The sequence below is a fragment of the Ochotona princeps genome, chromosome 5 (genome assembly GCF_030435755.1).
Source record: "Ochotona princeps isolate mOchPri1 chromosome 5, mOchPri1.hap1, whole genome shotgun sequence".
NCBI classification, from domain to species: domain Eukaryota; kingdom Metazoa; phylum Chordata; class Mammalia; order Lagomorpha; family Ochotonidae; genus Ochotona; species Ochotona princeps.
Window position 1 is genome coordinate 86,741,366 of NC_080836.1, and position 27,896 is coordinate 86,769,261.

General features: G+C 35.5%; 1 protein-coding gene across 3 annotated transcripts in view; it reads left to right on the forward strand.

The window, feature by feature from the left end:
* SPAG16 (sperm associated antigen 16) overlaps positions 1–27,896 on the forward strand; it is an 886,848-nt gene that overhangs the window by 38,759 nt on the left and 820,193 nt on the right. For all 3 annotated transcript variants that reach the window (XM_058664972.1, XM_058664970.1, XM_058664971.1), the window contains exons 7-9: positions 3,228–3,345; positions 6,894–6,963; positions 13,892–14,001. In XM_058664972.1, coding sequence (XP_058520955.1) covers positions 3,228–3,345; positions 6,894–6,963; positions 13,892–14,001 — 298 coding nt within the window. The remainder of the gene's footprint in view (positions 1–3,227; positions 3,346–6,893; positions 6,964–13,891; positions 14,002–27,896) is intronic.

A 27,896-nucleotide genomic window follows, 5' to 3' on the forward strand; every position in this document is an offset into this window, starting at 1 on the left:
TGCCTAGTGAACTAATAAAGTTTCAGTTAACAACAGACTGAAAATGTAATACTATCCCTTGAGACTGTGTTACTTAGTGATGCTGCAGCCATCTTAGTTTGTGTAAGGATACTTTGTTATGCTCTTACAATAATTAGATCACCTAATGGTACATTTGCAAAGTGTATGGCCATTGTTAAATTAAATGCCTGGAAAGGTCAACAATACATAAGGATCAGTATGCTAAGTGAAAGACTATTTCAAAGTAGAACCTATTCTATGGTACCACATTTGTGAAACTCCACAATCTTCTGGTGTATGTGTTAGAAATATTCTTTTTATTAAAAATTATTTGTTTGAAGGCAGATTTTACAAAGGAGAGACAGAGATTCCCTCCTCTGTTCTCTCCCCAAATGGCCAGTTTCTGGAGCTAAATGGATGCGAAGCCAGGAGTCTGGAGCTTCTGAGTCTCTTACCTGAGTGTAGAGGCCTGAGGACTTGGATCATCCCACACTGCCTTCCCAGGCCATAAGCAGGAAGCTGGATCAGAAGTGGATCTGCTGGGACATGAATTAGTGCCTGCATGGGATGCTGGCACTTGCAAGTGTAGGATTAGCTGCCTATGCCATTATGCTATGAATATTTTTACTTTGATAATCATATGGATTGTATAGGTGGTTAACTCTTTGAACTGTAAAATATAAGATCTGTCTGTATATAACACTGCATGTAAATTACAGTTCAGTCAAACTGGAAAAAACATTTTGAGGAATTTTCAAGTTAAAATACATTAAATATTTTTGATTGTATGTTATTGAATTTTTTATTCTGAGGTATTAAAATACTCTGTATGTTTAATTTTAAGTATAGATTGTTGAAGTTTGCTTTCAAGGTATCTTAGTTTTTGATGTGAATATTTAATCATCCAATTTATTTTATTTCTCGCCTTTTTAAAAATTGTTGCTGGTTACCACTCCCACTGGAGAGCATGAAAACCAGGACTGGGGCAGGCGTGGCTAGACAGAATGACACCCACCAACATGTGTGTAGGCTGGATAGTGGGGCTGGTTCGGTTGAATAGGCTTCAATGCCCATTGTCATGTATAAGAGCTGAATGGGATATAGGACAGACTGGACCAGGCTGCTGTACATACTGGCAAGTAGAGGAACCAGGGCAGGGGATGGGTCTGGTGGGGTTTATTGTGGGTCACTCCAACAAGGCTGCAGCTCCCACTGATTTGTGTGAGGGCCAAGTGTGTTGTGGGCAGAATCAGGCTGGACTATAACACCCATTGCTTCATGAGGAAGACAGGACTGGAAACAAAACTGACCCAGCAATTACAACCACCAGCATATTCATAAGCTGATTGGGGCGACAGAATATACCGGACCCTGTATTGGCAAGCACACATAATTAGGTCTGTGCTCGGGTTGGGGGCAGACCAGTCTGAGTCAGTTCACGTCATCCATTGGCAAATCCGAGCGCTGGAACTGTGTGGGGGCCTGGCCAGGTCTGGTTGCAATTAAAACAGTACAAAACACAAAATGCAAAGGTGAAATGGCCTGTGCCAGTAGGGAATGCAGCACCCAACCAGCACACCTCCCACTGGTTTAGGTGAGGGACGAGTGTGTGATGGGCAGAGCCGGGAAGGGCTGCAATACTCATTGGTTCCAATGGAGGTCAGGGCTCAGAATAGAACCAACCCAGGGGTTACAACCACCAGCTGATCGGAGTGATGGACTGTGGCGGGCACTGTGCTTCCTAGTACATGTATGAACCTGGACTGGGAACACCTCAAAGTTTCTTTGGGGATTCCCCTGAACAAAATGGAGGAATCAAACATTAACCAAGAAAAGATGGAAGATGGAGTAGATCAATCAACCACCTCAGCTATATGTTTGCAGCGAAAAACTGGACAAGGGGAAACTCTAAGATGGACTATGTCAATCAGTGGACTCTGCACCCAGTCTCATCGTACCTGGATTGTTGCTGATGATATGTTGGAGCTTCTAATTGATCGGGGTGATGCTCTGCTGGCTCTGCCTTCAAACGTGAGAGGGCGTCCCTAGGAGGCCGTTGAGCTTGACTGGACAGTGGGATGCTGGATTCTGTATGTATTGTGTGTGCTTGTAATGAGGGAATCCCAACGGAACTTGAGCTGTGGTTATGCATCAAGGTGAAGGAATCCACCATGGGGTGAAGGGTTTGGGGTAAAGGGGGGAGAATCCCAGTACCTATGAAATTGTGTCATGTATTACAATGTAATTAATGAATAAATGAGTGGAGAAAAAAAATTAGGTCTGTGATCACCTCAGATGAAGTTTCTCTGGGGATCCACCCAACTGAATTGCTGATCTCAGAATCCCAACCATGGAGAGAATTGCAGGTTCCATGTTCCTACTGTGGAATGCATGTGTCAGAGCTGAGCCCCTTCAGTGGCTTAGATGGAGCAGTAGACAGCATATCCAGGTGCACATGGAGGATGTGGCAGTCTATCAGAACTTACAGAGGACACCTGGTACCACAACAGGATGGAGGACAGAACAAATTGATCATCTACCTCAGCCAAGTGTTTGCCATTAATATCTGAGCAAACAGAGACTCTACGGTGGACTATGTCAGCCAGTAGATTCTGGAGAGATTTCATCACACTTGGAATGGTGAGATTGGCAGCAATTCAAAATTGTCGAACTATCAAAACCACTTGAGCAGTGCCTCAGAGCATGCCCCATGTCGGGGACCCTGGGATGGGTGGGAGCTGGGTGGGGCTTCTCCCTTTATCTGTCCCCTTACCCCAGACATAAAAAAAAAATTGTGAAAATAATGGTCTTTCCCACTTTCCTGTAGCCTTTGTGCCCTAATCAACTATGTAAAGATTATTAAAATAAAATAATAATTAAAAAATTGTTGCTGGGTTGATTAAACTGACAATGTTTTTATTTTGTAAATTTCAGAAAAGAGCAGTGGTCATCTAGGTAAATATTTGAAAGCAGCCAAGAGGGGCTAGAAGGAAATAGGTACATATTAAGGGCATTGCTGGCTTTTCCTGTGCTTAACCTGCTTCCTTCCCAAGTTGCTGTGGGGTTCTGTGCTAAGTAATAGCTTCTTTCCTTTTGGTTTCTAGTGTGTTGACCTTTCTGCTTTTATTCATGCTCATTCCAAAGTCAGACCATGTCTATATGCCACATGAAAATCATTGATTCAACGCATAATCCCTCATGATGCAATGGCCTTTTGTTTTTCCTAGATTGAAGCTACATTATGCCTCTTACGAACCAACAATAAGAGTGCTGCATGAGAAGCACCACATTTTACTGAAGGAGAAGATGCTGACCTCTTTGGAGAGAGACAGAGCAATTGGACAGGTAAAGAGGCAATCAGAGATACTTCAGCATGATTTGTAAATCATTTCTATAACTGAAGTAGAAATATTTTGTTTCTGATATACCTTTTTTCACAATTTTCATGTCAAAAACATTCCTTTGGAAACATTCAGAAAAAAGTATGTATCTTAAAGACTATGTATATGGATGTTAAGTATTTTTAAAGAGTCATAAATGTATAGGACATTATTAAAGTGTGTTTAGAAGACAAATAAATTCAACCACTGTGATCAGCTTGTATTTATATGCCAGCTTTACAACTACAAACATTGACCTTTGACAAGTTTCTTGAAGTACAAACTTCTTTGTAAAATCTACCTTACAAATAAAAAAGGATATGAATGCTAGTTGTGCTATAAACTAGTCATTTGTTACACAACGATAAATAACTTAAAAAAAGATTTGTTTTTTTTTCATTTGATAGGCAAATTTAGAGGACAAGATGGTGAGACAGTTAACTCTTCTATCTTCTGGTCACTCCACAGATGACCAACATAACCAGATTTGGGAAAATCTGAACCCAGGAGTTAGGGGCCCCATCTGGCTCTTGCATGTGGCTTCAGGAGCCCAAGCACTTAAGCCATCCTTAGCTGCTTTCCCAGGCCGTTAGCTGGGAGCTGGATCAGAAGTGGAACAGCTGGGACTCCTGTGTGCATATGGGATGCTGGCACCATAGGTGCCTATTAGGCCATGCTACTGGACCCCATACTTGGATTTTGTTAACTAGAGAGGTAAATCAAGACACTCATGGTGGACCTCTTGCTTCTCCTCCCTCAGAAATAGAATGCTTGAAGGGAATTTGTTGTAGTAATTAATCACTAGTTGGTACCCTCTGCATCCCATATTTGAGTTCAAATGTTGTCTACTGTGCTTCTGATCCAGCTTGCTGCTGTTACACACCTTGGTAGGCAACAGTTAATGACTCAAATAATTATATCCTTGCTATCTAAGTGGAAGTTCTGAACTGAGTCCTGGCCTACTGATGTTATCCTGGTCCACCTCTTGTGGACATTTGAGGAGTGATCCAATGAATGGAAGATCTCTTGTCTGTCTCTGTGTCTCTCCGAGTTTCAAGTAAAATGAAAACAGATAAATAAAAAGAAAAACAACCTTTACACTTTATTCTCTTGGGTTGGATATATTCCTGTTCTTTTCTACACACACAGCACTCTATATCTCATGTTTCAGCCAGTCCTGATTTATAATTCTTTTCATATCATAATTTCTAATAACTTCCACTTTCACCGTTTTAAAATCCAAATTTGGGAAACACTGATTGGAAAATTCTAAAGAGCTATTTATTACAATCTGAAATTAAATAGTTAAAGTTTAGGTATGTCACCCTTCTCTCAGTCAGATCTATTTAAGATCTGGTTCTTTGAGCATTCCTTTGCCTGTGCGCCAAATAACAGGAGTCCACAAATGAAGAACACTCCTATTGATGCTGGATGGAGAACCAACCCACACAACAATCGCAGCACACAGTTCTTGATAATAACTTATACACACACACACACACACACACACACACACACACACACACATATAAATAAATCACCTTTTGCTTAGTCTTGACAATTCATATGCCATCTTTTAAAAAATATTTTTATTACATGCAGGTAAAAAAAGTTCAACACAGGTTGCTAAGTGATGATCAGATTTTTCTGCACAGCAATCTAATGCTAAAATCAATTATGTTATTCCACAAACTAGGGTAAGGGGTGCAGAATTAACGCTATTTTATCTGTAGGCGTGTCCTTTGGCAACCAGCTAAGTTTATCACTTAAATAACAGTGTTTGTTTAGGTATCATTGGTAGAAACAGTGATCTGTTACCAACCAACTTTATATATTTTCTGTCAGAATGTGGTTATAAGATATATCCTGAGGCCGTAACCAAGAATTGATTAGCTTTTTAATTGAACCCATTATTGCATTAGCAAGCCACAGTAAGAATTTATTGGAATATGCATGCAGTGAAAATATATTAACATATATTAATATTTCTCTGACAATTTAAATGTAGAAGAGGTATCTCCTCTTATACTTTCACGTTGGTTGTAACCAGCTCTGAGAATTCACTTGGAACTGAAACCTTGAGCATGTGAGCTAAGAATATTAGAGAAGCCTCTGAGTTTTTGTATCTGGATTTCTTATCACTTCCTTGAACACCTTATCTTAGTGCAGTTTTACTTTTTAAACATGGTATTTTCATAAGGGTAGGAAATTGAAGCATTAATGCTACATAGTTTATTAGAGGGAAAATGAGCTCTAAGATGACAAGAAGCTAGTAAGAGTTATATGTGTCAAATTCTGGCAGTAGTAATAAATAGTGAATAACTGTTTTCAATTCAAATAAAATACTATTATTTATTTATTTGCTTTTTCAAAATTAGTGAAACTGTTGTTCACAATTCTGAGAATTCCTTGATCCAAGGAAGATAAAGTATAATTTAGCATATAAGCATAAGGATCTTCAAAATATTTATGAAAAATGAGCATTATGAACAGTCTGTTAGTTTCAGTGTTTATTTTGTATCAAAATTGACTTCAATTTCAGTTCCCATGAACCTTTTCTGTGATTCAGTGTAGAAGGTAGCTGAACATAGTGCAGGGCAGGGAACATATCAAGACAGCCTGAAGCTCTTAAAACAATTTCTTGTACTGTAAGAAAACATTCAAAAAGTGAAAAAGAAAGAAAAAGGAAAAAAAAATCCAATAAAGCATTGGTTTTTGTTAGCGGACAAGGGAACTGTAATGCATACCTAAGGAGACGGATTTTCATCCCGTTTGGTTTGGATGTTGAGACTGACAATGCGACACACATCCCAGAAGGGAATGAGTAAGTTTGTTACTTCCATGGTTTCATCACCAGGGGGAGGCAGTACATGTCCCCTGAGTGTTGCTGAAGTGGCTTGAGCATGAGCAGGAGAGTTAGGAAAGGTGGAGTCTGGCTTGACGTATAGGACAAACAAGATTTCCATATATTCAGTTATCTAAGTGTTTGGAGGCAGGAAGGGAGCTCCTGCGCCCAAGGTTTCCCTGTGGTTAATTAATATGACCTAGCACAGTAGGAGGCAATAGGGGTAGGTGTGCTGAGCCTCTGGAGCCACTTCCACACTGTTAATGAACTTGAATGATGTCAGAGGCAAGAGGGGCAGGGCATCTGTGAGGAACCCCGGCATTCGGTTTCATGCATTCAATCAAATTGAGTGGCAGGGAGGAGGTGGGAAGGGCAGGCCTGGAACCTCCATTTTTGCACTGTCTGCAATGTCAACCTGGCAAGCAGGTGCTAGCTAATAACCAGCTTGCACCCCATTACAATAGCAATGAATAATTGCTTGTGAGATTGAATTTTAAATTGAAATTGTGTCATCTTTTTGTTAAAATTTATCTTTAAAGGAAAAAATTTATCACCATTAATCCAAGAGATTTGTATTTCAGTACTTTGCAATCAACATCTAGCCATTACATTTTAATATTTTAAAACTGATTTAGAATATGACCCAGTATCTGAATTCTATTGTTTAGGTTTCTGGACTTCAAGAAACATTGAAGAACATAGATACAGGACATATTTGTCATGTTCCTGAAATTAAAGGTAAAAACAAAATGTAGTGAAACTCCAGTATTATTTGGTGAATTTTCAACTTTGTAACTGGTCAGCGTCCTAAAAATACTGAAAAAAAAAAGGTGATATGGTAACTTTCACAAACTGTTAATGCAAAATTAATAGAAAATATGGGTATGATACTGTATTGACTAATTTTAGAGAAAAAATGTCAACTGTCTTGAAGGGATTTCTACTTCTGGCTGTGATGGAACTCCTGTTACAGTATTAGTCTTCTTTCCATAAATTATCCCAAAACTAAGCTATATAAATGAAGCAACTTTTAGGCATTTGAACATAGCATAAATCACAGAGGACAGATGACAAAAGGAAAATTGCAAGGTGACTTCCACTGTCACCATGGCTTTGTTTATGAGCAAGTTTCCAGAGAGGTGAATGCCAGGAAAGATATAATCATTATGAGTTACAAAGTCAGACTATTTAGTCTCGTTAAAGCAGGTGGATTCTGTGGCAGTGGTCAGCAAGGATGGAGGCACAATTTGTGAGGGAGTTGACTGTATGTGTTTAGTTTATGGCCGAAGCTACCCAAGTGGTGATTATGATGATTCCAAAAGAAACAACACAAAAGAGTAAAGTTTCACATGTTGAAATCTTGAAAGCCACAACTCACATATGAGGAGGAAAAGATTATTTAAAAGGTATAAACAGCCAGTTTCTGGGAGAAAGAACTGACAAGATGAAAGCTTGAGTTACAAAAAAATAGGTCATTTGTCTGTGTTGATATTCCTTCCGCTATGCAATGTCAGGATCTTGAATGAATTAGAGACTCGTTTGCTTTCAGGAAGCTAGAGAAACTGACTGCTCCAGAAATAATTGTGTGTGTGTAAGGATGAAAGAATCAGATGGGACATTGGTTTTACTTTCTGCAAGTCACTTTACCTGAATGTGTGGTCTGTGTGTTAGTGCTTGTGGGAATGGATTCTGTCATGGCCCAGTGGACGAGAAAACATGATAAGGACTAGTCACGTAAAATCATAGAAGGGATTCCAGAGAGGCAGCTCCACATGGAAAATGAATGTGAAAGTGTTCTGTTGTAGGAGAGCCAATTTATATACCAATTTACAGATCCAAGAACACAGGTAAACACTCACAAAGAAGGATACTCCAGGAAAAATCATATGCAAGCCTTTGAATATTTAAGTTCAAAAAAACCCTTGAAACAGCTGGAGAGCAAAGGCCTGTTCCATAATGGCAGCTAATAATAGAAATAAAGAATGATTTCTTGTACAAAAAAATTAATGGAAACTAGAAGCAACAAAAATATTTTTAAAGTGTAGGAAGTGTTTATTTTAGAATTATATATCCAATAAAAATATCTTTCTTGAATTAGAGTGAAATATGGACATTTTATCATAACTGAACACTGATACCTTTTAGTACAAGAAATTATAAGGTATTTCCTTTGGATCAAAGAGAACATGTGCCAGGATTACTGAAAATCCGAAATGTTAAACACCACTAGAATAAATTTGTTTTTTTTTTTTTTTACCATAAAGAAGTATTAGATGTTTGAAGCAGTAGATATGTTTACCGTGATTGGATATTATATAATTATTTCAGGTATCAAAATACCATGATAGAACATAAATATGTAGAATTTTGATATGTTTGTAAAACTTGCTTCATTTAAAATATATTAAATTTTGATTGTAATAAATACAAGATTTTCTTCTTTAATTTTATAGGTGAATTGTGTGTCATTGAAATAATTACAGCAGTATAAGTTGAAATTTATAAGTGAAAGTATAAGGTGAAAAATTAATTATGTGGTAAAAATACTTCATATTTTGAATTTGGTGTGTCTGTGTGAAGGATTGTATTTCCCAAATTCACCGAATTGAACACTTAAAATCTGTGTATTTTATTGTGTATAAATTATACTTCGTTATAGTTGATCTTAAAGATTTGAAACTCTGGAATAGAAGGATGGAAAATGGGGAGTTTTCTTAATTATGGTAATATGACATTATTTCTAGTAGGCCATTCATTGTGTTCTCTGAGATGTAAAAGCATTTTTGGGTAAATGTTAACGACTTCACCAGTGAAGTTGCTGTTGGAGACAATCTCACCTAATGTAGGAGTTTTTGATACTCCTGCCTTTACTTCCTATTTCAGTTTCCTGCTAAAGCACAGTATGTGAGGTAGTGGTGAGGACTTAAGAGTATAAGTGCTTAGGTTCCTGCCTCTACATGGGAGTTTTGGATGGAATTCTAGGCTGCTGACATCTGTTGGGTTCAGTCTTAGCAGTGTGGGAATTTGGGCAGTGAACCAGGAATAAAAGAATAAAAGAAAAAATCTGTCTATCTATCTATATCTATATTTATCTAGAAATATCTCTAACTCTATATGTATATATCTAGATATGCTTTTAAATAGATATATAGACATATCTCTAGCTTTATATAAAGAAAATCTCTTTCTCCCCCCTTCTCATCCCATTAAATATTTGTTGCTATGTCTTTCAAAAAATCAAAATTCTCATTTAAAATTTTTTCCTTTCTTTTCATTCAATACTTACTGTTCTCAGTTGAAATGTGGGGTGTTAGCTTTCAGAAGCCAGATGTTCCCATAACATGGTCATTGTGTTTCTCTTGAGGTTTGGCTCAATTTCCTTCCATACTCTTCGTATTTATAGTAATTTTATGTTCTTAGCAAAACTGAGCAGGAGATAGTGATTTCTCATGTATTTCTTGTCCTCACACACGTATGAATTCCATCGCTATGAACACCCCAGAGCAATATGTTTGTTACAATTGAAGAGTCTACATTATCTTCATAAGTCCATCATTTATATTTATGTTCACCTAATGCACGTTCTTATGGGCTTTGACAAATTTACATAGACATATAACTAACATAATATCACATAATAATTTCACTGCCTGAAATTCCTCTTTGTTCTGTCTATTCATCTTCCCTTCTTGTTATTTTTCCTAATGTTAACAAAATATCAGTTACACTCAGTGACACCCAAAGAGACCATGTGCGTGTTCATTGTATTCCTATTTATAGAAACAGAATAGTGTAAATACTCCTACTTTCTGTTGTCAAGTAAATGTTAAAATATAGTTGTCATACAACAATACAGAGTCTCTAAAATTCATGCAGAGGATTTTATGCTACAATGTTATTATATTAAAGAATAAAACATTTACATAGTGTAAGTGCATATCTGTTAAACATATGCAAAGAAGAATATTGAAATGTATACCCCATATCATTTTCATGATTTTATGTCATGTGACTACATATTTTCCTTATCGAATTTATTGTAAAACATCTAGTTGACAACATCAGAAACTATATTCATACTTGCATTGATAGGAGAATCCAATACTGTGCAAATATAAAAATGTAGTGTAAATTTTGATGCTCTTAGGAGCTGTAACTTTAAATGTGACTAAAGTTGTAAAAAATGTTAAATCTAAAAAAATTTAAAGGTTGTGAAGCTTTATATATTTGGTTTACATTTATATTAGTTAACTAGTAAAGATTCATTACAGTTTAATAATTTACACTCTTGTACACTTCTCCATGATATTTCCACTAAAATAGACTAATGGTTGGTTTATAGGTAACTTACACAATTAAGTTATAATTAAGGCCTTAGTTATAAAAGAACCCATTACACAGCCTGACATTTATAAGTTTTTTTTTAAGATGAATTTGTGATTGTATTTTTATTTGTGCATTTTAAAGTGGCTTTTAATGAAAAGAATGCATTCTGACCTAAGATGAATATGTTTAGTTTGTATAAAAAATGGTTACATAAAATTAGTTCCTAGAATTGTGTGCTAAATAATTTTAAGCTGTTAACCTCTTGCATTCTAGTTTTACATATGGGCTGGCAATGTATTTTCCTAAGCTTCTGGTGATTTCAGACTATCCATCTCCCAAGGGCTTGAATTTGGGATCCTATTTAGCCAAGGACTGAATATTGAAATGACAGCGCTCTTGATAAATCCTTATTTCATTATTGTTTTTTTGTTTATATTATATGAGATTATTCAGAATTATTTTCTTATTTTACTTCCTTTCTGTTCATTGGTTTACTCACTTCTCAGCTTAATTTAAATATCCCTCTGCCTCTGGCTGGCCTTATTCCTTACCTCTCTGTCTTCCTTCTAATGATACATTTGTCCATTTTTGGGCAGAGGTTGGTGGAACTAGAGATTCTTGAAAGGTAACGCTATCGGCTTTGATGTTAGAAAGCAACAAATTGTCATTTACTGTTATAATTAAGAACAATACAGAATAATTATTTTTTAGTCCAAACTGAAGGAATGAGACAATCATTTGGACTAGTTTAGAGCAGAGTTACCAAGTAAGTTTAAATACATTTGATAATCTAAATGAAATTTTAATTATGAAAATAAAACAAATAACCCATTTTTTAGCCTAGAATATTAATAACTTGCAGCCTACCGTTGTCACTGATGAGTTTTTAATTCTCAATTTGTTCCTGTATGGTATATGGAATAATACAAAAATTCCTAGGAAAAATTATAAACAGTGAGTTATTCTTCATGAAATATTTAAACTGAATGAATTTATACATAAATAAATGAATCATTGAATTCATGCAGGTTTGTATTGTTAGGTACAATAAATATATTTTCTATAATTGAAGAGGTACTTATTTATTTGAGATTTGTCTTATTTCCTTGAAGGAATTATACATTCCTTAAAATGATGATTACAGTAGAGAAAAATTTTGGTAACTGTGGAACAGCAAGTGGTCCTGTAGGATTTGTCAATAAAATGCTGTAGATAGTAAATTGGAGGATATGATGATAGAGACACAGACACTGCTAGGGTATGACTAAGCATTAGGAAATGCCTAAGGCATTGTCACAATTATCTATATTAACCATGAATGTGATACAGATTTGAGTGTCTGAACCTCTGATTTGTGCTATTATAAGTAAATATGACACTCATTTGATAAAAATATAAATGTTTATTAACTGATAATTGAGAATGATTATTATTATTCTTATAGCAGTATGTGTATTCCATTGTATTCTCAAACTATTACTATAAATGTTTTAAAAAAAGACTTCTGAAAGTTTGCTAAAGCATATATTTTTGTAATTTAATTTTGAGGAACAGCAATATATCTTCCCAAACTGAATCCTCTTGAATTATCACTTGAACCTGTGATTCTTAAAAAATTTTTTTGTTTCTTTTTAGCTTTATTTCTCTGATAAAGTAGTGCCTAGTAATCTTACATTCTATAAGATATCTGCTCATATTCCTGGAATTGCAGGAGTACTGTATTTTTCTCCGTACTGTGTTCTCCTTTGTTTCCTGTGGATATTGCTGTATAAAGTCCCCATTCATAGATGAGATAAAAAAGTTATTAAGCAGTTACATAGTGTAACACTATGTACAAATTATTTATAGCTATGGCTATTAGATATTAAAAGATCAGTGAACTGTGAAGGTTAATTATTACTGTTTTCAATTATCTTTAGTAGATTGACACCATTGGTCTTTGAATGGGAGGGTAAATTGCAACATAATAAAAATGAAGATATTTGCTTGGTCTCAGTATGCTGTAAGTGCTGCCCTTCCCCCATTCCTGACCTTCTTAGAGGCTATGGAACTGCAACTGATAATACCATGAGGAAGAAGAAGCAATCTGAAACTCAGATATCTCAAGCACTTTCATGTAGGACTGGGCTTTGGAATATTGTTATTTTATGTTATTTGTAGAGTTATTTTGAAGATTTTTCTCCCCATCTATAAAAACTAAATATTTATCACATTTTATTTGGCTTTCTTGTCTCATGATTTCTTGAGAGCCTTGACATTGAAATAGTCCTAAAAAATCATCCTTTTTTTTTTGTCTGTTAATCATCTTTTCTCTGATAAAATTACACTACTGAACTGATTCGTATATTCAAATGTTACTGATTATATTCTGACCAGCTATTTGACATCATCTTACAGTTTAGAGATTTATTATTTTCATTGGAAAGGCGGATACATATAGAGGAGGAGAGACAGAGAGGAAGATCTTCCATCCGATGATTCACTCCCCAAGTGAGCACAACGGCCGGTATTGCGCCAATCCGAAGCCAGGAACCTGGAACCTCCTCCAGGTCTCCCACACGTGGATGCAGGAACCCAAGGCTTTAGGCCGTCCTCAGCTCTTTACCAGGCCACAAGCAAGGAGCTGGATGGGAAGTGGAGCTACCGGGATTAGAACCGGCGCCTATATGGGATTTTGGCACGTTCAGGGCGAGGACTTAAGCCGCTAGGCTACGCCGCCGGGCCCCATCTTGCAGTTTAGAAACAGTTGGGAGTTACGTGTGACTAAATAAGTGTGTTTATATGAAAAGATGACAAAGATAAAAGGAATATTCCTGTCAGTGTTTTCACACTCAGATGAATCCGGGAAGACTCCTCCAGGAGAGCTGGAAGACCAGTATTGCAACTGTAGTGGCTACTGCCCTGTGCTTCTCCTGGGTTTTGAGATAGGAAAGCATAGGTAATAGTATTTGATTAATATAATTTGCTCTTTGAAAAAGTATGTCATTTATTATTCAGTTCACTTAGGAGATTTTGTCTTTTCTTACGATTTGCTCCTTTGGTCATCTTCAACTTTGTTTAAAATACGTGAGAGAAAAAACTTTGCAAGAGGAATCTGGAAATGACATGATTTGAAATTTGTCTCTTTACTCTCCATGCCTTTTAATTAATTTTGCAGTAACAACACTGCACTTTGTGGGAACTAAACTTTGATATTTTACTTAAGGTATTTTGACCTGATTTAAATATCCTTTTAAATTATTTTGAAAATATTTGAATTAAGAGCTTGGTTGGTGTCTTGTGGTTATAAGTGATCAGATAGATTGTATAAATGCTAAATATAATTTGTACTACCTTATAGTTCGTCACAATTATGAAAAAGAAAATACACCAGAAGGTCCTACTCAGAAAGGTCTTCGTGAAGCCAGGGAACAAAGCAAAAGTAAAACAAAGAAGAAAGACAATAAAAAGGTATGGTATGATATTTATTATACTCACGTTAATTCACAATTAATTGCCAAATATTTGGCTGTGTTAAAATATATTTGGAATGTAGATATACAAAAAGAAGGAGAGAGAGAGAGAGAAAGAAAGAAAGAAAATGAATAGAGAACTTTCATGTTTTAGTTCACTTTTCAAATGCCTGGAATGGCAGAGTCATATTAACGTCAGAATCCTGGAAACCACTATGGGTTTCCCACTTGAGTGGCAGGGAAACAAATATTTGTTCCATGACCTGCTACTTCCAGGGACGCACATTAGTAGAGACTTGGAATGGGAAGCAGAGCCTGAGCTTGAATCCCAGCATTCTGATATGGAACGATGTTTTGCAAGGTGACGTAGCCTCTGTGTGAAACAACTTTCTGTGAGATCTTAGATTTGTGCACTCATATTGTGTCATTATTTGACTGGGAAGCTGACCCTAAACCTGACCTACAAAAACCACCATCCCATACTGAGTGCCAATTCCAGTTCTGTCTATTCCATTTCTGATGCAGTTTCCTCGTAGTGCACTTACACAGACAGCAGAAGATGCCCAAAGTACCTGGGCTCCTGTCACCTATGTGGGAATCGGGATAAGAGTCCTGGTTGCTGGCTTTGGCCTGCCCCAATCTGGTTGCTTGGCTGTTTGTGAAATGAACCAGATAATGGAAGATCTGCCTTTTTCTAGTTTCTTTGCCCTTCAAGTAAATTAATAAATCTTTTAAAAATAAAATGAAATATAATATAGTTCAATTTAAGATTTTGCCTATATCTGGTACCCTTGTTTTGCAATCATACTGGTAGTTGAAGTCTTTCATAATTATTTAAAAAAATAATATCAAAACCTTCCAAAGAGACAAAAAAGTGAAGAAATAAAATTACATAGATTTGTAAATGGTTTAGCTTCTTACTATGAAAATTATACAAGAGTGTAGCTGAGGTTGTTGCTTCATAACATTAATCATTATCATAGACTTCTCTAACTCCTTTTTAAAAAGGTTTATTTATCGTTTATTGAAAAACAGATTTACAGACTAAGAGAGAGAAAGAGAAAGAAAGATCTCTCATCCTTGGTTTACTCCCCGATTGGCCACAATTTGTAGGATGGGGCCACTCTGAAGCCAGCTACCTGGAGCTGCTTTCAGAACTTTTATGTAGGGTTGGGCACCCAAGCATATGTGCCAATTTCCATGCCTTCCCCAAAGCATCAGCAGGGAGCTGGATTGAAAGTGGAAGAGCTGGGTCTCAATTCAATAAAGGTAGACAAACATTCATTTATAATCTCACAAACGAAGGATATAATGGAGAACAGAGTACCAGGAAGCAAAGAAAATCAACAGAATGCAACTCTACTTCCGGCTGAAAGTACGCTTCCAATGAAACTTCTAAATATAACTATAAACTTTCTGTCATTATTTATATCAGCAGTGTCATGACCCACATAAAGAACAGAAAGTTACAGTCAAGACTACACTTGTTAGACTATTGTACTACAAAACACAGAGGACTAGGTGGCGGGAGAGAAGGAGAAGAGGGGGTGGGGAGCAAGGAGGCCCTATGACTGCAAAATTGTAAAATGGAAAATAAGAATTGAAAAATATATATCTAAAAGCAAAAAAAAAATAAGACTTTAGGCTGTGGCTTAACCTCCTGTGTCACAACACTGGCCCATCAAAATTTGTTTTAAAAAGAAAATGTTGAGAATTATGTTTTCTGAAGTGTTTATACTAAAGAAGAATAAAGTTTCTTTATCAAATTCAAATTGCAGCATTTACTTAGCTAATACAAATAATTTTATATTTTTTTCTCTAAGGAATCAAATGGAATTTTATTTTGTATAATTGAATAAAATGATTAAATTTTGATAAACTTTTAAAATATTTTCAGATTAGTGGTTTACTTTTCCTTTCACTTTGCACTCTTGATGAAGATCAAGTGCCATTTTTATGGATTATAATATTGGTGATAGTTGCCCCTTTGAGTTAAGAATTGTTTACTGATGGTACTGATTTTCTCACCAATGGTTTCATTTTTTTGCTGGTAAAACTTTAGTAATACAACCTTAACTTTTACTGTGAAACAAAAACTGCTTGAATATGAGGATGAGTATATTACATGTCAGCGTATAGTATGTCCCTTTTTGATATTGCATTGCAATATTTAATGTATAATAAAAATAGAACAACATAGTAAAAAAAGAACACAATAAAAAAATTAAAAATAGGAAAAAAGAGTCCTTCATGTCCTAAGTAATCATTTTTTATGAATATCTCCTTTTCACTTTTCTTGTGCTTACTGTTACAAGAAAAGGCTGGATTCCATTTTTATTTTTGTATTATTATGATGAGATGATAGCTATTGACTGCTCTCTAGAAATAAAGAGGCTTTTAGGGCTTTACTGAATTGAATTATGTTAGATATATTTAGTCACAATGAAGATTGTTTACATTCAATGTGTGTTCCTAATTCTATTTTCTGTTCTTCATATATTAAGAAGAAATTTATCGCACAAATAGCATTCGCTTACATTGTTTTAAGGGGATATGAGTTTTGCAGACTTCACAACAACAGAATCATGGAGAAGGCGAGAGAATACCCTAAGTTCAGGGGCCCAGAAACTCATCCTTTGAAGGCAGCGGCCCTTTGTTCCGTGCTTGTCTGACACTCAGCTGCCCTCAGTACTTACTTCTCACATCTTCCTTTTATGCATTGCATTTTTCTCATTTTCTGAAGCATCTCTTTGAACAATTTTCAGAAAGGATCCATGGAGATAAATTATCTCAGTATTTTGCATGTCTGTAATGTTTGTTTTTTTCCATTATACTTGCTCATATTTACACAGATGGTAAAATACAAGAATTTTAGAGGCATTGTTTTATTCTCTTATAATACCCTAATACATTTTTCTTATTATTTTGTAAGAAAATTTAATAAGATATTCAAAGTGTATACCAATATTTTGAAAAAGTAGATATAATAATAAACGTGACTTTGACTTACTGACTCTTAAATTTGCCTAGTGGAGAGGTACTGCCAACCCCTAGCCTTGGGTGAGAAGTCAGCCGCATTTATTACATTTTGTTGGAATTGTCTATCTATTCACTTTAGGTCAAAAAACACAATCTCAAGTCAGTATTAAATAGATTTGGCTTATGTGATTTCTAAGCTCTTTTTACAGATGGATTCTTTAAAAAATGCTTACTTGAAAGGTAGAGAGACAAACTCAGTAAACCAAAAAGACAGATCCTCCATTTACTGATTCACTTCCCAAATGCCCACACCATCCAGGCTGAAGCCAAAAGTTGGAACTCAGTCTGGGTTTCCCACACGTGTAGCATGAACTAATTACTTGAGCTGCCATCTACTGCCTTCTGTCCAAGGAACAAATCAACAAGAAGCCAAAATGTGGAGTAACAACAAGAATTCAAACTTCTGCTCTTTGAAAGGGGATGAAGTTTCTTTAAAAATTGTCTTAAATGCTTGCCAAATGTCTGCCCGTTTGGTTTTCTTTTGTTCGTAAATTTCAGTAGAAAGTAGTGAGTTAGTGCTATTAATTTATTTACTTTGGTTCTTCATATAATATATCAAACTTTTTAATCTTAAATCTAGAATATTCCTGTAACCTAGTGAATTTCTGTTGTTTATTTGAACCCATTGCTTATTTTTACTCATTGTGAAATGCCTGATAAATTTAATTTACTGAATAAATTTCATAAACATTAACATTTTCCCATATTTCCTTTTCTTGGTTTACTTCACATACGAGTTATCTTTTCAACTTTGTCTTCTATATTTTTGAAATTGTCTTTACTTGAGTGATCGCTATTAATGTATTGAACTTGTTTTTTATTGAAACATTTTCAATGTTTTTTCTCTTTCTCCAGTGACTTCCTTTGTGGAAGCCTGTTGTCTGTTCATTGATCCAGTTACTTAAATCTCCTTAATAACAGTAATTGGGATAAAAAAATGAATTTTTGCTATTAATTTTCTTACGTTTTATCCATAATCATTTTGACTTTCAGTCTCTCATTTTGTGTTATCTTTTTCTTCTTGTAGCTATTGGTCCCTAGAAGAGAATTCATATTCATGTTTATGATCTAGAATATAAAATTATCTGTGGTCCAGGACCGACACAGTGGCCTAGCAGCTAAGTCTTTGCCTTGAATGCGCTGGGGTTCCATAGGGGCACCAGTTCTAATCCTGATGGCCCTGCTTCCCATTCAGTTCCCTGCTTGTGGCTTGGGAAAACAGTCGAGGAGGGCCCAAAACCTTGGCACCCTGCACCCTACTCTCCTGTGGGAGACCTGGAGAAGCTCCTGGCTCCTGGCTTTGGATTGGCACAGCTTCTGAAATCAGAAGCTAAAGCCAGAACTGAAACCATTCTTCTGATATGGAATTCAGAGGCACCTTACTGACTGAATACCCACTCTGAGAGTGACATCTTACAAGGCATCCTCATTGTCTGTGTGCAGTTTTCTTTTGCTAGTGTGTAAATGAATTGCTACCATGTTGACTTCCCATCCTTTTGACCTGTAAAGAGATTATTTCCTAGTACTTTGTCCTTAGACCTCTATTTTTCAGTCCTTTCTCAAAGCTGCTTAGATCTTACTGTATTTTTCTATAATCATGCTCATTTTGGCTTTTGCATGTACGTTTCTTCACCTGGTCTCTGATGTCTTAATACACTACAATCCTCACTGCTTTTAGGGGACGTAGTTCTCTTACCATTGTCTTGGAGGAAACTCAATGCTGAGTTTGTTGGTAATGTTGCTGTTTTTCTTGTCCATGTAATCCTAACTGGCATGTACTCAAGTAATGCCACGTATGCCATGGGCTTTTTAGCCTTGCATAGTATTTCTGTTTTCATAGGCTCACTTGCTCATATGCTCCTAAGAGTCTTTTGATCCTTATTCCTTAACCTAGATATTTCTACTGAATTTATTTAGGATATTCTTTTAGTAAATTTCTAAGAGATGTGTCTACCATCATATAATATGTGATATATATTATATATGATTTATTATATATATTACCCAGCATTAGCCATTATATCATTAGCCTTGTTAATATTTTAAAAAGATTTATTTTACTTATTAGAAAGGTAGAGTTACACACAAATACAAAAACACAAATTGAGAATGAGAGAAAGAGAAAGAGAGAATAAGAGAGAAAGAGATGCCTTCCATCCACTGAATCACTCCCCAAATGATTGCATGCAACAGCTAGGATTGGGACAGGCTACCCGAGAAGTGCCTGCAACTTCATCCTGGTCTCTCATAGGGCTGCATACATAAGGGTTCAGAGCCAAAGACTTGGGCCATCTTCCACTGCTTTCCCATGTACATTAGCAGGGAGCTGGATCTGAAATGGAGCAGTTGGTACTCTAGTCAGCACCCATATGGGATGTTGGCATGGCAGGCAGTTTAACTCATTATGCCACAACACTGACACCTGTGCTAGGCTTTTAAATCCTGTATTGTAGGAGAATATTCCTAAACTGATAAACTTTTCTTTGTCCAACTTTGTTTTCTACACCTAATGTCTTATCAACCCCCAGATCCAAACCCTCATATGTGAGTGGACTTTCAGTCTGATATAGTATCATATTGTAGCTTTACATCAATATTTATAGTCACCTACAGAGATTTTCATTTTGCAATATTGACATTATCGCAAATTGAATAAAATATGTTTTGTTATTTCACAATTAGGTTAATTGCATTTTAAAAATAATTGGTATTTCTTCATTTGAAAGGCAGAGAGAGAAAGAGGGAAAGGGAGGGAGGCAGGAAGGGAGTGTGAGATACAGAGATAGGTACCCATGGATGAGTTCTGGGAGCTCCATGCAGAAGCCCACCATGTGGGCAGGAAGTACCCTGCTTCCAAGTACCAGGGCTGGTCCCTGGCTGCTGCTACTTAGCATGGAGGTGCAGACAAATTGTGTATCTCTCAACTATTGCCAATTCCTTCTGGAGTGAAGTGACTTCCAAAGTTTTCAGTGGCCCAGGGCCCTTCTTTCCTACTTATATTTATTTCTTTCTTTGTGTGTTTGTTTCTCCTTTTTGTAGGTGGAGATTAAAGTTTAGAGATGCAAAAAAAACTTTTATGGGAAAATTTATAAATTGACCACAGAAGTGAAGGGATAGGTGCACTGTAATAAAAAAAAAAAAACAGGGAAAACTGTAAGTTCCTAGATCATAATGATCCTTGGCAGAGTCAGCCTACAGTCATGCAGAAAAGTCACACACAGAGCTAAAAACAATAGCAAAGCCCAGCAAACCTGGGAGAAGTAAAATAATCTAATTTCCTGACTGGAAAAATCTGACACAAAATCATTTGCATTTTTATTTTCTAAGAAGAAATAATATGAAGAGGAAATTATGAAAATGCTTCCATTTATAATAGTATAAAAAGAATGAAATACATAGCAATTAAACAAGTTTGTGAAAATCTTACCTAATGAAGCTACAGAACATTATTGAAAACAATTAATGCAAGCATAAGTAAGTGAAAGCATATCTAATGTTTATGAATTAGAAAATTTAATATTACTACGAAGTCTTTAGTGCACACAGTGACCTATAAATCAATGCAGACCTTTATCAGAATCCCAGCAACATTTTTTTCCCATGTAACATGGAATTCAAAACAAAGGTAATAAGACAGGATAGCACTATTTACGAGATATAATTCAGTGAAGAAAATGTTTAAAAACATCTAAATGCCAAGTGATATAACATCTGTATTTTTCCACTTCTGAGAGTAAGTGCTGGTCATGCTCTCTGGCTTATTTCACTAATCACAGTGGTCTGCAATTTTGAATATTTTGTTACAGACAAGAGAATTTCATTTGGGTTACTGAGTAATATTACAATATGTACATATACCTCTGTATCCATTCATCTGTCGATGACTAAGTTGATTCCATAACTGCCTTCCTGAATATTGCTGTACTAAGCATTGGAGTTTAGGTATCTTTTGCATTTTCTAACTTTGTTTCTTTAGGATATGTTCCTAGAAGCGAAATAGCATATCATATGGTAGACCTCTCTTTAGTTTCAGGATCCACTGTACTAATTTCTATAATAACTGCATTAATTTGCATTCATGCCAACAAGATAATAAATTTCCTTTTCGCCCACATCTTCATCGGAAAGTTTTCTTGTTCTTTTGGTATTAGATATTCTAACTGGAGTGAGATTATACGCCATTTTATTTTAATTGGCATCTTTCTTATGGCTAGTGATACTAAGCATTTTTTTAATGCTTATTAGCTACTTGTATTTCTTCTTTTGTGAAGTGTCTGTTCATTTTCTTTGACCATTACTTACCTAAACCATTTTATTATTGTTGAATTCTTTGACTTCCTTGTATACTGCAGATTTTAATTAGTAATAATTGCAGATATTTTCTTCTGTACTATCAATCGTCTCTTCACTCTATCAAATGTTTCTTTAGCAGTATATGCAGTTCTTAGTTTGATCAAAGAATCCACTTGTCTTTGTTAATTTTTTTCTGCCCTAATGTTTGGGATGTTACCTTAAACAGTCTTACCTGTAAAAATGTCTTTTCCCTTGGTAACTTTTGCTCTTAAATTTAGATCTTCGATCTATTTTTTTAATCAATTTTTGTCATGGTAAGAGGTAGTGTTCTTGTTTCTAACTTCTGTATGTAAATACTCAACTATCTAGCATCGTTTATTGAAGATACTTCCATTTCTCTAGGGAATATTTTTGGTATAACTGTTAAGGCTTATTTAGTTGTAGTTGTGTGGGTTTGTTTCCTTAATTTCAGTTCTCTTCCATTGGTTTTGTGTCCATTTCTACAATAAATTAGTGTTGTGCTGTCTCAGTTACAATGGCCCTGCAGTAATACTGGAATCTGAGAGTACCATGGATTCTTTTGAAAGAAAGAAGAGAGAGAGAGAGAAAGAGAGAGAGTTGGTGAGAATGCGAAAGTGAAAACCTTGTTCACTGTTGATAGAATGTAAAATGATATAGCTAGTGTACAAAACAGTATGGTATTTCCCAAGATAACAAAAAATAATTATATAATCCAACATACTTCTGTATATTTACCCCAAAATTGAACGCAGAATGTTGAAGAGATATGTAAAATACCCATATTCATAATAGTATTGTTTACAATAACTAAAATGGGGCTACAGCTTAAATGCCCTCTGCTGGAAGAGAGAAAGCCAAAGTATACGCATGCAGTGGAACATAGGAATATAGTTTTGGGAATATGCTACAACATGGATGGAGTTTGAGAATATTATGCTAAGTGTAATAAACCAGTGTTGAAAAGGCACATGCGTTTGGTTCCACTTGTATGAAGTAGTTGAAACTATATAGAAATCAAAATCACACATATGCAAAATAGAATGGTCATTGTCAGGGTGAATAAGGAATGGGAAATTATTTTATACTGGGTGTAGAGTTTCAGGTTTAGAAGTTAAGAATTCTGTAGAGGTGAGGGTGATGGTTTTCTAATTAGGAATACTTTTAATCTTTGAACACTAACCATAAGTTTGTTAAGATGGTAAATTCTATATTATGTACATTTTACCATTATAAAAATATTGGATAAAATAGATGTTTCTACTTCAGGTGATTAGAAACTGAGGATATACTGAATAGGGTATATGAACATTACAAGAAAAAGTATTGTAATATTTTGCATCTTTCTAATTCCAAAGTTTTCAAATGTTAAAAGAAACAAATATGCGTTGCATTTTAGGTAATATTCAAATCATTTTAGCATTTAGACAAATTTAAAAACAAATTAGAAAAGAAATTAAAATGCATATGTTAGGTAACTAGATTATTTGCCTAGGCTGCAGCTGATCCAGTGCCAGAGTTTATTTTAGGAACAAACTTATGCTAAAGTTTAGATGTTATTCTTAAAATAGTTTTCAGTTGTTATGAATAATTTAAGATGCATTACTTTTTAATCATTTAATTTTATAGATGTATTAATCAACAATACATGTTTTATATGAATGACTTTTCAAAACTAGGTTTTCATTACCAATACAGCTATTAAAATTACAGTTTTCTGTTAAGCTGTGAGTTTTCACTTTTACCCATAAATCAGCTCCTTTAGATATTTAGAAATAATATAAAATATTTTGTCGAGGAAATAAATTGTGATGATTTTTTTAGTACTTTCATAATTTATCCTCACATAAGGTAACTTCCAAAATGCATATTTCCTTATGAACAGCATTTCTTTACATACTGAACCATGTACTTTGGCAGGTGCTGTTTTACAGCAGGACTTAAGTTGCAATCAAATCTTTATTAGAATCCTACTTCTGCCACTTATTACTTGAACAAAAATGGCCCTAGTAGTTTGCTGTGATGTTATCTCTGTCAACTAGTAAGAATATAATGTTCATTGAAGAGCTTTTGTCAGGGTATAATGATTTACTATATCAAAGACATAATGTAGAAAATGGATTGTATATAAAAGATTTATAATCATGTAATAGTAAAGCTTCTGTAGAACAGATTATGTACCTGGAATGGATAAGTAATCTTTAACTTTATTTCTGCTTAACATTTTGGTGTCACCTTTTAACCTCAGCATAATTCCCTTAAGAACCATCTGAGCAGCAGTTCTGTGCATTGGTTGTTTTTTGTTTGTTTTAATCATTGAGTAGTTCTTACTTCTTTGAAAGTATTTGCTGAAATTCACCATTTTTGGCCTTAGGATTTCTTTTGAGGTAGCTTTTTAATCAATTAATTTCTTTAGCGATTATAGGTCTACTGAGGTTCATTTTTTTTTTTTTGAAAAAAAAAAGATTTATCTATGTAGTTATTTATTTCTCTTGGTATTTTATTTGTTTATTTTTAGACATTGGAGAGAGAGGTCCCTTTCTGACCATTATTGCCCTTTGGGGTGTGAATCAGTGAACAGGAGAACTCATTTGTCTCTGCTCACTTACCTGTTCAGATATATAAATAAGGAGAGTTATTTATATAGTGGAACTTAAGGTTGATCCTGGGTGTTTTTTGGGCTGGGGATGTCCCAAGTGCTGACTTAAACTGTCTCACCCAAATGCCTACCTCTAGTAGCTTGTAGTTTGGGGATTTTTCCATTTTTAAATTTATAAGTATGAAGTTTGGGGTACTCCCTTGGTATCCTTTTAATGACTTCAGGATACACGGCAACATACTCATATTTCACTCTGGATCCTTGTAATTTGTGACTGGTCTCATTTTAGAGTAATTTGCAGTTGGGTTTTTTTTTTTTTAAGTTAAAATTATTTGCTTTCGGGCCCGGCGGCGTGGCCTAGCGGCTAAGGTCCTTGCCTTGAAAGCCCCGGGATCCCATATGGGCGCTGGTTCTAATCCCGGCAGCTCCACTTCCCATCCAACTCCCTGCTTGTGGCCTGGGAAAGCAGTCGAGGACGGCCCAATGCATTGGGACCCTGCACCCGTGTGGGAGACCTGGAAGAGGTTCCTGGTTCCCGGCTTCGGATCGGTGCAGTACTGGCCCGTTGTGGCTCACTTGGGGAGTGAATCATCAGACGGAAGATCATCCTCTCTGTCTCTCCTCCTCTGTGTATATCTGGCTGTAATAAAAATGAATAAATCTTTAAAAAAAATTATTTGCTTTCATTTCATTTGGGAAACATAGTGGTAGAAAGATCTTTCATCACTGTTCTTTCCCCAAATGCTCACGAAAACCATGGCTGGGCCAGGCCAAAACAAGGAGAAAAAAATTCAGTATGGTTCTCCCCCTTGGGTGGCAGGGATCCAATTACTTGATCCATTGTTCTCTGGCTTTTCAGAATGTATGTTGGCAGGAAGCTTGATTGGAACTGAGACTGGATGTGAGCCTGGGGATGTGGGATGTGGGTAACTACGTGCATCTTTATTTCCACTTCTGGGCCACTCTTGCCACTAGACAAGAAGTGTGTAAATTTTACTTATTTTTCTTCTTCTTAATTAGTATATTATTTCATGGAATTTTGCAAGTTTTTGTTTTTGTTTCTGTCATAGTTGATTTTTGTTTTTATCTTCTAGTTTTGCAATATTTTGATGTACATTTCTATTTGCTTAAAGAGTTAGATAGTTTATCTGATACATTTTCTGTTTTTTTTAATGCCTGAATATAGTTCTGAAATTTCAGTGCCAGCATTGCTTTAGGTGAATTATTTTATAACTGATATAATTTTTATTTCAGTAGTAGATATTTTTATTTTCTTGAATCTTACTTTTTGACTCATGGGTTATTTTGAAATGTGGTGTTTAGTTTCTTAAGTGTTGAGAAATTTTCCAGGTTTTTGTCTAGATTGTTTCCAGCATGGACAGAAAACATATTACCTTTTGTTGCTAAGATGTGTTTCAGGGTAATTAACTCTCTGTTGGGTTGGGGGAGGGTAAAGTAGTCTACTCTTTTTAAACAATTTATTCATATTCTTTTCCATGATGATTTTATAGGTATAGGGACTCCCCCGCCACCCTCTCTCCCTCCCCCTTCCCCCTTCTCTTGCCCCACTCTTTTCTCCCATATGATTACAATAATACAGTCCTTCAGCATCAGTCAAAAGTCCAACATTCTGTGATTGAAGGGTCTCATGGCATCCTATCATTTACACTGCCTATCATGTAGACAATGAAAACAAAGTCTAGTATCCTATTGTCATGGTACATTTCTCAGTTTCATTGGGAGTCCTCCTCCTGTTCAAGGACAGGGCTGCATCCTGCAATGTATCTTTCCTTCCTGAAATGGTAGTTCCCTTTATGCAGTTCATCTGTGAGAATGTATGTGTATCCATGTTTGCCTATTCTTGTGCTGGTGACTAACCAGTTTGTTTTCAGAGTTCCCCTTTTGTTTTCTGTAATATCATTCCCGGGGCTTATAGTTATGTTTAGTAGAGAACTGGGAGAGAAAATGAGTCAACAACATCTTGTTTGTACACAGTATCTCTTCATAAAATTTGGCTTTCCAGTTAAATCGATTAATTGCACTCAGATTTGGTTTTTAATGCTGAGTGTGGTAGAAATCTAGTTTTACTTTGTTTCATTCAGCTTGCTGCAGTGCCACTTAGTTCCTATTTTTCTGAATTCTTTTTAGTATTAGCTGTATAACTTTAATTTTCTTGTATATATGAGGTTACTTCTGTAATTTCTTCTTTGCATACAGTATACATGTCTTAATTATTGCAGTTTTTAAAAGTTTGGGTATACCTTAAGGTAATTCTGTCCATGTTATTCTTCGGAAATGATTTGGTTATTGTCTTAGCATTATTTTTCCCTAGCAGTTTTGGTTTTAGATTTTCCAGATTCCTGAGAATTTTTTTATGACTTTACTGGAATATTTTTAGCTTTTAACTAATTATACAGATTCTTGCATCTCTGGGATATTCTTTCTAAACAAAAAATTAGCATCATTTGTCTCTCAATGTATTGTTATTTTTTAATGTTTTCAGTCACATTCTTGTATTTTCTTTCCATGCATGTCTTGTGTATGTATTGTAATTCTGCTCTTTGAAATTTTAAAAATCAATCCCTTCTTCTTTTGTTGGCTTTGAGGCCTCCCTGACAAGAAATCAAGAGGGAGTTTGTAAACTCAATGCAAGATCTGCCCTCTGTCCAAATCCACACGTCCACCTTCAGGAGCCACGAGGGAACTCTCACATATCGAGTAAGACCACAGCTCTGTGGGATACTCTTGGAAGAAGCCATCAGAGAGTAAGAGCACTCTACCTGAGACCACCTCCCAGTGGGACATCCTAATTCTGTCAGCAGACACCAAGTGGAAGTTTCTGAGCAGCATGCATTTCTGTCTTGTCTGTTGGATTGTCCTCTAATCTTCTCCTTCAAGTACAGGCCTACATAGTACTTTTTAGAAATATTTACTTGCATAAGGATATAAGTTTCCTGATGATTGAAACACAGCTCTGCCATTTAACCTATTTGACCTATTGTTTGCACGTGAAGTTTCCTCTGCCTGGGTCATCTGCCTCAAATAGCCAAATGGCCGATCCGCTCACTCAAAAAAGGACTTGTGTATCTCCTTTCCAGTGAAATTTTCTATACCATCCCAATTTAAATGTTAATATTACCCTTCCCATCTCACATGTCCTGAGCCTGGTTTCTGCTTTTTAATTTGTTTTGCTTTAAACATATCACAGATCTTCTGTTATTGCTGTGTTATTCTTATTAATTGATTGATTATATCTCTTCCTACAAGAATGTAAGCTCCATAGAGCAAGGCCATTTACACTTTTTATTCACTGCTGTATTCCTAGTACAAAGTATGTCTAGCAAATAACGAGTATCATATAAGTAGTTGGATGCCTACATAAATGAATAGTTTGAGTTGTTATTATTGTTGCATAGATAAGCATATTATCAGTTGGTTTGAAGTAACAGTGACCTTGCTAAAATACATATTCCTTTATAATCTGTCTCTTGGTTTTCTTTGGTATCCTTTCTGAACAACAATAGTTTTCACTTTACTTTCCAATTCTGGATATTTTTGCTTGTATTTCTTATGTTTGTGTGATGTCTGTGACCCCATAGCAAAACAAAAAAGAATCAGGTAGAGTAGGCGTGCTAGTTGTGTCTATAATTTCAATAAGAGTGCATAGATATTTCACACGAGGAATTATCTTTTTGCATACTTTTTCTCAGGACAAAAAATGTTTCCTTTACTTCTGTATTTTCTGTTTATTTGCTTGTGTTTTCTTTTTAAAATGAGAATGTTAATTTTATTGTAAATGCCAAATTTTAACCAGACTTCATTGTTATTTTGTTCTTATGAAACAATATTGAATTGGAGATGATTTTCTCCATTAGGCTTTTATTGTCATAAAAATGAAATTATAGATTTTCTAATGTAAGCATTCTCTACCATTAAGCATAGAA